General features: G+C 37.8%; 1 protein-coding gene across 2 annotated transcripts in view; it reads right to left on the reverse strand.

Annotated features, from left to right (window-relative positions):
- The window catches only part of LRBA (LPS responsive beige-like anchor protein), a 387,071-nt gene that overhangs the window by 244,276 nt on the left and 128,058 nt on the right, over positions 1-14,737 (reverse strand). For both annotated transcript variants that reach the window (XM_008500801.2, XM_030450868.1), the window contains exon 35: positions 4,908-5,016. In XM_008500801.2, coding sequence (XP_008499023.2) covers positions 4,908-5,016 — 109 coding nt within the window. The remainder of the gene's footprint in view (positions 1-4,907; positions 5,017-14,737) is intronic.

The following is a 14,737-nucleotide window of genomic DNA, read 5'->3' on the forward strand; positions in this document are numbered from 1 at the left end:
ATGTGAATCATTCAGGCAAATGCCCTCCACGTTGCTGTAAGAATATTCATCAAAGCACTTGACACAAGCACTGAGATGTGACATCACAGATTTTCATCAAAATTCAGTAGTGCCTTCTGAGAGCAAATTAAATCTTTGTTAGGTGATGCTTGAACACTCCAGGCCAAAACTGCTTAGAGGTTCACATATTTAAAATTCCAAAGATAGGTCTATTCAGACACAAACACATGAAGAGATTTACATAAGACAGGATACATATCCAAGACACTGGGCACTTCTGTCATAAATTATAAAATAAAGTCAATTAGAGTAAAAAACTCCCTCCCCCTCCTCACACCAAATCCAATTATTCACATAGGCCTGACCCCACAACACTCTGTACACATAATCTAAGACAGTGAAAATCATCTCATTTTTCAAGGTCATTTCTAGATGGCAGTCTAGGTGGCACCATGAAACCTGATATTGGAATTCAGGCATAAAGAGCCTTTCCCTCCAGGGTTCTCAGCTTCCCCCAAAACTCAGGGTGAGATTTGGAAAGGTCTCTACCCTGAGATCTGTGCATGTAAATGCCAAAGACACTGGGCAAAATTTAAGGGTCACAAGTTCTGTTAGGCTTGCTCACATCTTCACATTGACTGTAAAAATTTGTGTTCCATGGCCCCCTGACTGAAGAAATGAGTGGAACACTGCTTCATCTGGGTTCTTTGAGGCTTAATAACATTGTAAAATGGGTAAGTATGTCTCAGGTTATCCTATGACATCCCCATACGTTTACATTGGTAGATGTAACTACTTATAGAGGTAACAATGAAAATACAGGTGAAGAATGGATCAGGAAAAACATAGGAAGTAAAAAAGTTGACCTCTTACTGCATTCAGCCTTAGAAAAATTTACCCTTCAATTCCAAAAATGTCTGCCTTCTTTACAATGCCATCTTAGAAGAAAGACAGCAGACTGGTTTGCTCAGAACTTGTTCTCTTAACTCATGTTATCCACTACTAAAAAAAACCAAAAACAAAACAAAAAACAAAGAACCAAACAAAACCAAGACCAAACAAAAAACCAAAAAAACTTTAACCAGGTTGCTGAATTGCTAGGTAGAGCCCTCTAGAGAGGGTGGGAGATTGCATCTTCCATGAGGCATGTGGATACCTCTAGGCTGAAGCAGCATCTGGAGTGCAGGTCTGCAGAGGCAAAGGAGGGGTCTGCAATGCAAATGGAGATGGAGTCTCCTGACAAAAAGGAAGGAACAGAAAGTAGACAAGGTGATGGATGCCCTTTCTTGACTCCAGAGACAGAAGTGCACATGCAGATTTTGCTGCTGTTCAAGATGCTTCATTTGACATTTCTGAAAAAATTACCTTTGGAAGATGTTGGGAGAAAAGGTTTCTTTAAAGCCTTTTAATTTAAATGTATCTCACTTAGGCACTTGAGTCTCCTGTATATCTAAAGTTACAGCACAAACAGAAACTGTGCAAAAAAACCCCACCCTTGCTTTAGAGACTCTTCCTCACCTTCCTGGTCATCCTACTTTATAGAAAGGGCATAGCCACATTCCTCTCAATGTTCTGACCAACACAGGGTACCACCAGACAGCAGAAAACATCTGTCCTGAACCTGCAATGAATTAAGAAGCAAATAGGAGTGGCACCTTCCCCTCTAGACCCTGTGCAACTTTTAAAATGTCATATTACAAGTAACTTCTTTGGATTGCATTTCTGAAGAGCAGTTGTTCAGCACAGGTAATACTAGGAATGGCACTGCTATTTTCCTAGGTTTCTCCTTCCTCTTACAATGACCATCCTTACCCCAGTTATAACCAAATGCTGTAGCTGCAGCACTGCATTATGAAGCTTGCCTAAATTTCCCATTGCTTTCTCTTGCTTCCATGTGCTCCAAATACCGGATTTCCATTTTAAATAATGACAAGATATTTTGCCTTTTGCCTCTGTCACTATGGTGCAAACCTGTCCAAAATCTGGCACTCATACTGAAAGGCTCATTCTTGTCGTGACTTTCAGAAATGGGAGAAATAAAACCAAGTAGTGGTTTAAAAAGATCTTTAAAAAGATATCTGAGGGCTGGATTTTTGCTGACCCAATGTTAATTTAGAATATTTCATATGTGATCTAAAACACGAGAAATGCAACTCTGAATAAAGATGAAGTTCTTGCTACCTTTACCTCTATCTCTGAACCTTTATCCCTCACTCAAGCAGCCTCATCTCCCTTCTACCCAGAGCTCAGACTGGCAAAGCTTGCTTTTGTTCTGAACACACACTCATCCCAATCATTTTTTTTAAAGTTGCAACTTTGCAACTAATAATTACCACAGTCACAAAAATGCTTTTAAATGTTACCAAAATCACATTTGCATATACCACTCTTCAAGGCTAAATGTTATAGGATTGCAATGTTTTCCCAGAAACTGTTCAATGTTTTTGCTGTACACATGATGTGCTCAGTCTCTTGAACTACCACAGCAGGGAAATTCCTCATCTTAGGACATTATTGGTGCAAGATATCTACATCAGATTTTTTTTTAAAAAATTGGAAAGCAGCAAATCAAGGAAATGGTCACCAAACCCATCAGTTAGGCTAGCCAAAAAACTCTGTAGCTCATCATCTGCTATTCTGCTTCCTTGTAAGTCCTCCAGATGGAGAAATTAATCAGATCAAAGGTTGTTATCAATCATTCAAAAAGTCATTTTTCTCTTATTTGCAAGCCTTTCCTGTCACATGGCTGTGTGTCACGAGTGCTGGGACCAAAACACCAGGCACCATGACTGACATCCATTTCTACACTGGGAACATACCTACCAACTGCAACACACAGCAGGTCAGCAGCCCACCAAAGCATACTACAGATCCCTCCCCATTAATGGCTCCAGTCTAGTGAAGTGACAGATCCATCTCTGGGCACGACAGAAGAATGGGAAGTTTTCTATAGCCTGGAGCACTACATTAAAAGGCTTTGAGCAACACCATAGCTAAAAAGTACCATTGTGCTAAAACAAGCCAAGCACACTTGACAGGACATGGGAAAACCAGACCATACCATGGGTGGAACATGATGCACAGGATTGCTGCTTGTTGATGTGATACCTCCAGATTCAAGCAGGTGTGAGCAACAGATCCCTCTGAAACATAAACTGACTGAAGTCCGCCACAGGCATCAGTAACACTAACTTCATGAGACACCGCGTTTAATATTTAAGCACCCAACAGAATCCAGTGGTTGTAGATCCTCAATATGCACACCTGTACAAGTGATGTTAAATCCAAGTGCTTCCAACACAACAAAACTGAACTTGATAAAGAGGCTGCTGCTATTTTAGCACACTACTTTCTGTTTAAGTTCAACCTGATGACTTAAACCCTGTGAGCCATCATACTGAGATAGCACAGATCCAAATGAGCATCAACTTAAAAATGTACCAATCAACTGCTATCCTAGAGAGTTCTCACAGCAAAACTCAGAGCCATAGTAAAGTGTAAGTTGATGCTTAGGGTAAATTTCTTCCAGACATCATAAAAGATGTCTTGAGACTGAAATAAGGCTAATGGAGAGGTTGTCACCAAACAGTGGTGTTCACTGATAGCCTTATTTACAGGACAGAATCCTTTATTTCCCACAGATTTCCCACATACACACACACCCCTTTGCAAAAAATTTGCATCTAAAGAAAAAACCAGGCTGTTCATCTCATCAGTAATGCCATATCATGCATGTATCTGAGTGAAAGATGTCAAGAATGTTCTACAACAATGACTATTGGGCAACAAAGTAAAAAGATGCACTTTTCATCTCCACAGGACTGTGGCTAAACCCTTGAGGTAATAAATGAAACATGCCTGCTATTTCACCACTGCAAAATGGTACTGCAGATATCTTCCAACATCTCTGTTTGCAGGAGGGGGTAACTAGCTCTAGATGAAGTGCAGATATGTTATTAAACAACGCACAGCTTGAATCCGGGGGCCAACACAGATGACCTTTAGAACATAAGCGCTGCCTAAGACAAATATGCTTTCATCTTTGGGGAGTATTTTTTCAAGCAAAGATTTAAGAGAAAAACAGTTTAGAAATACGTTTAAGCACAAATGTGCCTTCAATCTCTTAATGCTTCATTTTAAAAACAAAACCACAAGTAGTATCACATGTCAGAAGAAAGACCCAAGTACTCGTTAAGCAGAATGTTAGTGAGATTTAGCTTCATTTTCATTTAGAAAACCCTATAATTAAAGAACAGAGAAAGGAGATACGAGATGTAACTGAGATCCAAAATGGAGGCATGACTGAAGTGATTGAGAAAAAAGGTTTTTATTTTTATTACAAGTCTATAAAAACAAAGACCATTACTTCCCTTTATAATCCCTTAAGTGGGATGAAAATATAAAAACATAACAAAACCACACCAAGGCATGCAAAACATAAAATAGTTTAAGAGATGTATTAAGTGATTTCACTTTTTTTTTTTTTTTCACTTCACTGCTATTTAGCAAATTATACAAATAGGAAAAAAAGGAATTTCTCATTTGGCACTTAACAGCCTGCTATTTGCTTTCAGGAAGGTGTTTTTTTCAGATCTGCATCTTCACTGTGACACTAAATATCTTCAACACATACAGTGATATTTGCTTGATGGAAAAGAGCAGCATCAGTATAACAAAATTCCCTCCTTCACAAGCTATGGTTTGCAGATTCTGACAAGTTCTGAGCTGCTCTGCACAGCCCATGTTTCTATCAGTTAGTGAAAAACTATCAAAACACCCTGTGCCTGCAAGACACTTTTCAGGATGAAACCTCCTGAAGCTTGAATCACCCATTGGAACCCTAAAACACAATGGCTTGGTATATTTCAGTGGTTTGGTTTTTTGAAAAAGAAGATTTAATGTCCTACCTCAAATTCAGCATGCCGGTTAATATCTTCTGCTCTCTGTCTGTTCAAGATAAATTCTGCTTCATTAGCCACTCTTACCAAATGGTCCTTCATGGTTTGACTCAGCAACCTGAGGGAAAGAGAATAGTTAGGAACTGCCTTGAGAGAATGAAGTCCTATAATAAAAACTTGTAAATACAGTACATATACCAATATTTTGATCTCTGTTCCACAACTGACTTTTATTATGTTAAGAAAATTGTATATATGAGGTTGAAGGGTAATTTTCAGGCAACTAGTAAGACTGCATTTCAATAGTAAACCAAACTAAGTATTAAAGTAAATGCAAGCTCTATAGACAGTAATTTGTTTTACCTGAAATATTGACACATAAGAAAATATTTGGCATACACAAAAGATAAAAAAAGAAAGCAACGTATGCGTATGAACACCCACAGTGAACACCTTAATTAACTGATATAAACTCTAAATAAAAAACTGTGAATTGTACTGCAGTTTACTTTTTTCCTCCAAATGTAAAATTGGAATTTCATTGTAAGTACACATTTAAGTAATATTTTCAGGGTTATAAACATCCTCAGTCTTACAAACGAAATGCTAAGATATACATTTTTCCACGTTACTACAGAAAAATGAGGTAATTCAACCTGAGATTTCTGAGGCTTTCATAAACCCCAGGTTTATGAATGGCAGCAGAGCTGACAGATTGAATTACAACCCAATTATTCTGTGAGTTCACATATTGTTACTAAAATAATTTCCTTTTTTAATTAGTTACATTGGGATTCATAAAGTTACAACTGGTTTTACAGAAGCTACCCTGTTTCAGAAGGTATACAGTTCCACAGGATTACTCAAAGGTAAATCATTACATGAGGTACTGGCTAATTTTTCAAAACACCTGTTATTAAAGTTTTGGTGTGGTGGTTTGTTTTTTGGTTTTGGGTTTGTTTGTTTGTTTGTTTGTTTTGTGGGGGTCTTTTTGGGGGGGGTGTTGATGTTTTGTTTTGTTTTTTTAAGGTTTCCAGCTAATGCAGAAGATTGAACAGAAAATCATTTGGTTTTACCTTGTAAGTTAAACGAAGTTTCTACAAATTCAGAGTCAACTGAGAGCCTTTCTTTGCAAAGACAGGACTTACCATGCAGGATGCCTTCTCATATATACAACATTAACATTCTTCCCTGGAATTTATCTATATATATAATATTCTAAGGCTGCACCTGTCTCTGTCTGTATGCTGGACAGTATAATCACTCGTTCTGCTGTCTCTTTCCCTGTTCAATTCCAGACCTGTAGTAGGTTTGCAGGTCAGAAGCTTACTCCAAGGACAAGTTCAGATGCAGTGCAACACCTGAAGCTCTCTGTTTATTGCCTCAGCCACTACAAGGCACACACAGGCATACCACACAGAGGCCTTGTGATCAGGATCCAATTAAATCAGTGGATTACTGTCTACATGTGGACAAAATATCAAAAAAAAGGAAGATGCACAATTCATTCTTTGAAGCACGACTGAATTTCTGTTTGAAGAGGCTTGTAAAGGAGTTTTAGAACTAATTATTTTTTTCTTTCCACATTTTATTGTATTCTTTATCACTTGTAGAATGGAAGTTGCTGTTGATCAACAAATGTACAATTCAGCCAATTTACCTGCATGCAACTTTTGTTTTCAAAAACTGAAAGAACCAGCATTACTACCATAGTGCAACTTCAATTTTGGAAATTTTTTGTGGCTTAAAAAAATTAGGAAAGTAAACTAGTTAGGAAGACATTGCTCATACAGTAAAAACAGGTTTTGGGTTTCTTTTTATAATTTACAAAAATGTTCAGATAAAAGAATAAACTCTGTATAGCCAATTTCATAGACTCAGAAGATTTCAAGTATTTTAGTCCCCTCTTTACCCAAAATCCCCAGTAGCATTTTCATGTCTGTCACATAAGCATTTCAGAGGTATTTATTAAACTAAGAACCATCTAAAAAATACGGGACTCATAAATATTCATGTATTATTACGTCATGATTTACATTTAACACGACTGGGTGGTACCCTATTACCTCCATTGAGCTTGACCACACCAAAACCTTCAGCTCACCTGATCAGACTGAAAATTACAAGTTATCCTCTAAATGTCCCACTTTTTTCATCTGTTCAATAGATGAATTATAGCATCAATAGGAGAATTCTTTTTAACAGTTCTGATGCTGATACATTTCTTCCAAACAAAGCCAAGAATTACATTCTCTCACATATGAACAACATTCTCAAAACTAGAAGCATACCTAGGAAAAGCAGCTTTTAAGTATCAGAAAGAGCTTGGTCTGCTATGGATTAGTTGGCACCTCTGTTACCCCCACCTGTCCTTCTAATCCCACACACTTTTCTTATTTTCTCTATGCTAGTCCATGCAGGGCTAGCCTAGCCAGATAAAAGTTACACATAATTTTGCAGATAAATCCCAGCAGAATTTATCATTTGGAAAGCAAAAATCATTATGGCTAACAACTAAAGAATTGTCCAAGTTTAGTGTATGAACCTACTGGTAACTTCAAACTGTCTTCAGAAAAAAGTAAAAGTTTCACATTATTAAGTATCAATTATTACACAATTTCTTCCCTTCTTGCAAATTGCCTCATTCAGCAACTAAAGTTCTTCATGAGGTGAAGATAAAAATTATTTACTAATACAAATGAAGCTTATGTGAAATAATTTACTGGTTTATGCCATGACAGCTGTGTTGATTATTTACATCCAAGAACTTTACATTTTGATCTTTCTATTCAGCCACCTTTTCCAAGCAGTGTATAAAATGAATCTATATATATACACATAGATCAACTTTCTTCTAATAAACAATTCAAGTTGCATCATTATTTAGGTCAGTTTGGACTTTGTGAGAACATATGTATCTGTGAGAATATATGTATCTACATATACAGCACAACACTTCTGCTTGAGCTGCAGCACAGCTTTCAGAAAGATGCCTCAGCTTTTTTTTTTTTTTCTTCAAGATACTTTACACCATGTTCCCCTAATAAAGCAGTTTTGTAATAAGGTAACGACTGTCAATTAAAAACATACAAACAAAAAAAAAAGGAGCAAACCAACAGCAACTATTCCTTGCTGCCTTTCATTCTGCTTTTTATTCCACAAACTTAATTATAGTAGTTCTTTTTCTGGTAAAGAAAAAGTCGATCTCAAATATCTCTTAATTTTTTTTTATTTTTTTTTTCCCCCCCAGCAGAAGGTCAGCTTTTAATTCCTTCCACAGAACAAGCAGATTAATTGAATTTCTTGTCTTTTTCAGCACAACCCAGCTGAAAAAAACCTGAAGTCTAATAATTACCTTCTTGGCCATGCTTCATAATCTCTGTATGCAGACCCATGGACCGTGTTTGCTCTACACTATCTCATGTATTTGTGTGGTTTTTTCAGTGTAACTAAACACCAAAAAGCTGTTGAATGTGGTGATTTACACTCCTTGTTCCCTAATAGATTCCCTTGTGGTTTATCTTCATTTATGAGAAGCTACTGAATTGATTTTTCTTCTGATCTTCCACAGAAAAAGAATGTAGATGGCATATGATGCACATGTTCTGGAGCGCTCAGATCATAATACCTGTGTGGGTAAGGACTCTGGATACCACACTTTCTCTTTTCTCTTTTGCTTTCAGTGCACTCCAGATTCAAGGTCTGGAATGGACTTTTCTTCCTTTGCCAAAGCATTTTCTTTCAGGACTTAGGAATTTTTTAAAATGTGATTAAGTTGGAAAGATGAATATCCCAGTAAAAACAAGCAAGAGGATGGATTCCATGCTGAAAGTTAAACATATATTTTTATACTTCCTTGGGTCATGGTTTGGGCCCAGCCGGTACCAACCAGGGCTCCGCTCCCTCAGCCCCCATCCCACTGTGGGGCAGGGAGGAGAAAATCCACCCAAAGGCTCCTTGATCGGACAAGGACAGGGAGCTTTGCATTCCCCTGTTACACAAACCTGAGAGGTTCAGCTTGGGAAGGAAAAGAACTCATTTCATGGACAAGGAGAAAGAGAAAACAGGGCCAGAGCTTAACACCTACCCCCCAGCCCTCCCCTCTCCCCGGGCCCGGATCGCTTCACTGCCGCCTCCCCTCAGGGCACAGGGGACGGGCAGGGGGGGTTCAGGCTCAGTTCCCCACACGGGTTTCTGCCGCTCCTTCCTCCTCAGGGGAGGACTCCTCACATTCTGCCCCCGCTCCAGCGCGGGCTCCCTCTCACGCCAGAGAGTCCTTCAGGAACCCCTCGGCCATGAGTCCCTCCATGGGCTGCACTCCCTCAGGAACTGCTCCAGCCCGGGCTGCCCACAGAGTCACGGCTGCTGCGGGAACAGTCACCTCCTCTGCCACGGGCTCCTCCAGGGCTGCAGATCCACAGCTGACCCTCTCTGTCATCCCCCACAGGCTGCAGCAGCTTCACCTCTGCCCATCTCTGGCACTTCAGGGGCTGCAAATCCACATTTACCCCACCGTGGTCCTTCAGGGACTGCTCCATTTCTCTCTCACCTCTTCCCCTGCTCTGCAGGTCTCTTTTTCATATTTCTGCAGTTTCCTTTTCCCTCTCTTGAACATGTCAGTGGCAGAGGCACATCCAGCTTCCCAGATCTGCTCGGCCTTGAGGGACTGGAACTGGGGGAGCTTCAGCAGCTTCTCACAGGAGCCACCGCTGTGACCCCCCTGCTTCCCAAACACCACTGCACTGACCCGGGACATGCAGGAATAAAGTGCTAAACCACAGAGAGTACGAAAGAGTTCCAGACAAATACAGGAGATATTGCAATTTTTATTGTTATGCTGGAAGAGAAAACTGTAACATAATTTAAGAAATATCCTCACTCTGATTTCTGGCTGATGAACTCTCAGATGATCAAGTCAACTTTTCCTTACAACAAGCAAAAAGCAGAAAGTATAAGAGGAAAAATACAGTACAGAAAAATTTGTGCCAGTAAAGAAAGCGAGAGATGGATAAATTCTGGATTAGTATAACTGAAGTCCTACAATTATCAATTTCAGCCAATATATGGAAAAAAGCTTTATGGGTGACATTTACAGCTGCTAAGGCATAAATCTCTCATGAAGTACTACAGGGAGAGATTATCTATGTTCCTGATGCTACCACAACAGAGAACTCTGAGATAGCCAAGAAAGAAGCCAAGAAGGAAGTTTCCCTCGCTGCACTCCTCATAAACTGAAGCATATAAAAGAGATTCACTTACTTCAAAGAGAGATACATTCTAGATGGATACATGCTGTCTTTTATGGGATCTGCTCAATGTGCTAAGTGTTGGAATTACTGCTGCAAAGGAGTTTTATAATTGCTTTGTGGAACACAGCTACTTTACAGATATGCTATTCAGTCATCAAGAAAAATACAGACAAGGCCATAAGGTCATAAGGACAGAGGCTTGAACATATTTAACCCCTTAAAAGAGGTGAGAGAGGAAAAAAAATTATACATAATGCAGTATAAATACCTTCCTAGTTGTCAATTTGTAAATGCAGATGTTACTAAAAACTTTAAAAATTTTAAAAAACAAACAAACAAAAAATACCAAACATTGAAGAATTCCTAGGCACTTCGACGTTCTGTATGATTTTTCTTTTAGGAAAATTAATGACTTATTCTCATGAGAAAAACCTATGTTTGTCACATATCTACCCTCCATAGCTACTAGCATCCCAAATAATACAAGCTTACATTAATTTATAATCATTAAGGCATAGCTCCCCCAAAAAGTTTCAGTTTAATGAGTAAGTTGCAGCAAAGATCATATGTTCCCAGCTATTCAATGATGATGCAATTTGAATCCACACACAGATGATAACACAAAACTCAGATGAAATAAAAAACTGTTTTAAAAACGGTTGTACTTGTCACACTGTACCTTAGTGCACACCCACACAAAAATATGGCATCAAGAACTCCACCTCAAGTCACTTAAAACCATCTCTGAAACACATCCAGGCTACAATTCCTAATTTTCGGCACATGTAAAATGTTGCTTAAAGTTCAGTCTGATGATTTTCTGTTGCTCAACTTCACACGTTAAAAAAGCTGCTGCTGCTATGGAAACCAAAACAGTAACTTGAAAACTTAGAAAATAAATCACAAAAAATCTCTTGTACAAAACCTGCCACTTAAACAAAATGGGTTGCTTAAAGAAAAAACAAGAAAAAAAGCAAGAAAAAGCTTTCTCTTACAAATCAACACAAAGGTGCAGGGTTTGTTACCAGAATCATAGGGCAAGGAGACTGCAATAAGGGGAGCAGACTGGTAGTAATCAATTCTAGGTGAGATGTGACTACATTTTATTTTTTTTTTCTAAGCCTTTTCTGGTCAGTTTTGGACAAAGTGCAAGTCTGAAAGGCACCAAACATTTTTTTCATGAATAGCTGTGTTTTTCTATTTTTCCATCACAGTAGTTGCTCCTATGGCAACACATTCTCAAACACTTATACCTTGATATTAACTGCAAGTGAAAGACACAATGGGGCAGCTTACATCTGTCCCCTATTTTCCATTAGAAAAGTGGGCAAATAATTGGCCAACCAGTTTGACTGCAAACTATTTCAGTAATAAAAAATATTTGCATTTATGCCCTATTAAAAGTAATATATAACATCAGAAAAGGAACAGCAAAGGACATATGTTGAAGTTTTCTTAGTACAGTTCCTTCTGGAAACAAACAAAAAACCCATACTACAGAAATATTGATGATTATGGTAATCCAGATTTTATCTGGACTATTTAGCTGCTGGATGTTGTGTACAGGGAGAATAATATCAGCTAAATCTAGTTATTTCTGGAGAGCTTTGGGTCTTTTTTTGTTGACTGGTGGAATTTTTACTTGCTGTTAGATATTAATTTGCATGCCTTCTTCCTTCTCCCAGTAACACTGAATTCATGGGATGATTTCAACAGATTTTTTAATATAATGCTAGAGATTCACAGGAACACTAATTTCATAGAAGTTTTTTTTATCCAATAGATGATGAAAATCCTTGTGAATATCCTTAAAATAAAAAATGCTTTCAACAGAAGATAATAGAAAATCCAATATAGAAGAATCCACTGATATGGCAAGAGAATTTTTATTAGATTCCATTCCCTATTGCACAACTGAGAATCCAGCAAGGACTAAAAGCTACAGAAAAACGAACAGCATTAGTTTTGCTTCTCCTGAATACATTTGACTCTAATTTTGTTTTTTTCTGTTTTAGTTAAGGATTTGAAAGGGCAAAGACAAAGAAGAGGAAATTATACATATATTCTGCTAGTTTAATGAGGTAATCTTTCAACCATTATGTGACAGCTTTTTAAAGCAACTGCTGTCTGAATATTCCTTTACAGAGGTAGAAAATTACATGTATAGAGCACAGCACTTAATTCTTTAGATGACTAAGAAAACTATGCTTGAGAAAATGAAAATGAAGCATCTTCAAGAGCCTCTTCAACTGAAAATAGGAAAGAATAATTGCTGCAGCATGCTTAGTAGACTGATCCCTCAACCCCTGCCATGCCAAACCCATTATCACCCCAAAGGGGATAATAACTGTCATGCCTACTCTCAGGCTGGAGTGTGTTTGTTAGCATCCTGACTGATACAGAAAACAAGGTCTAGCATAAGAGATGCTTCACACTAAAGTGTGCTAATGAATCAAAGGCACAGAAGAGAGTTTTAACCTTCACAGAGCAAAGGAGTTGTTTGCTAACTAATCGAGTAGACGAATTAAGAGCCTAACAAAAGAGACATTTGTGTTTGCAGTTCAAAAGTAAGTGACTGTCTGCAAAAGGAGGAAACATTATTAGTTTCAGGGTGAAAAAAAATGTATCTTGCCTGGACACCTCGGAAGTAAGCCTCCAAAGGACAGAAGGAGCTATGACAGTGAACCAAATTCCACCTAAACAATATTTCCAGTGTACAAATCCCTCCATCAGTAGGTTCTCAGCTTGAGATTCTAAAACAGGTTCTCTCAAAAGGGAGGATCCAAAGATAAAACACAAGCATCAAGACTAAAATCTAGACTGACACAAATTCAGCAGGCTGAGGGAAATGTTTTGCAATCTCTACTTCTGCTTCACAGATGGCTCAGGATATAGAGAAGCAGTGGGTATAGGCACCTTTTTAACAAGGTTTCAAAGACCATTAACAGTGTTCCTGGGCATTAAAGTAACAGGGAGCAATACTTAGTCATTTCTATTAAAAAAACATTGATGTTCAATGGAGCAATGTAGCTAATATTTCTTTTTATGTACAGAAAGAGGCTATTTTCCTATGTCTGTTCCTTCAGCTTTTCACTGATCTTCTGTAAGTTCTTGTTTTCCTAACACAGTTGTTGGTTTGGGGGTTTTTTTTTGGGTTTGTTTTCTTTTTTTTTTTTTTTTCTTGTAACCTGGCCTTCAAAAGACTTCAGTTGTATATTTCATTTATAGGTAGGTTTACAATTCTATGTTTTCATATACTGGTCTCTTGTTCAGAGATTTTTTTTTTCAAGTCAAGTTTCAAAATTTCACTGGGCATAAACAAATCAATTCTGCAATATATGTGCAGTGGACTTGATACATCTGAAAAGTCTGGGAGCAACTGTATGTGTAACACATTAGTTACTTGTGAACATGATGAAATTCAGACCAACACATTCTGAATGCAGTACACACACTGCAGATCTTATGAGTCCCAGAGGCAAACTTTCTGCACATATTTCTGCTCAGGGAATCCTAGCCAAAACATGGCAAGCCTAAACACAAACCTCTCAACTGCTGGGAGAGGGAGAGGTACATTCATACTTTTCACTCAAAAGGAAAACAAAACCAGCCATTTGAAATCAACTATAAGAAGAGATTTAGGTCTCTTCTTCTAGACCTGTTTCTCTTTCAGAAAGATTTTTCAGCTCTTATTTGTCTGTTAAATAAAAACAGGGGAGCACACTTTAAACTCTGTCCTCTAGAATTGTTAATTTAAAAAACATTACTAAGATACACTGGGAATAAACCCCTGGTTTACAAAGTTGTGATGACCAAAACTTTCTCCACCAACGTGGCAGACTGATTCCACAAATTCTAGACAGTTGTTCAAGTCCTTAATTTTTTTATTTTTTTATTTTAATACTCCTCATGTAGTGGTACCCCACAGACATCCTTCCTTCCTGTAATCAGTTCTGGGTTTTGTACAGTTTCCTTGTCTCTTTTCCATGAGTACTTATAGAAAAAAAAAATTTATATTCAACTTTTTTTATAGAATTATGCAGTTAAAAGTAAATCAGTATAATTCAGCTATTTTATTTTTAAGTTTGCATTCAAAGATACCAGATTTTGGAGATTTTAAGATTATAATGTTATGGCAAATCTACATAAAACAATAAAAATACACAATAAAATACACCTCTTGAAATGTTTTGGTGTGTTAGTGCATGTGCAAGAAAAATAATATGTAACCTCCATAAAGAGAAGTAGCTCTGCAATATCTTCCATGTCACATGAGGGATAATAGTTTCATTTTAGTGAATGCTGAAAAGCTACAAAGCACCACAACCACAGATTCATCAACAACTTTTCCAATGAGGAAAACAGAGGTAAAAGAAGCCATTTTTAAGAAATTAATCCCCCTCTCCTCTTCCCATAGTGAAAGTTATGGTCCCACTTTTTAAAAAAAGGAACACTGCTGTAAGTCAGAAATGAAGTAAAAATTACTTAGATATTTTCTGCTAACTAGAACCACCCTTTCCAGCCTTCAAGGGATCATTTGTTCCTGAGAAAACCACTCTGCTACAGCCAGACTGTAAGTTATGGACCTTG

Source organism: Calypte anna, chromosome 4B (assembly GCF_003957555.1).
Source record: "Calypte anna isolate BGI_N300 chromosome 4B, bCalAnn1_v1.p, whole genome shotgun sequence".
Classification (NCBI taxonomy): domain Eukaryota; kingdom Metazoa; phylum Chordata; class Aves; order Apodiformes; family Trochilidae; genus Calypte; species Calypte anna.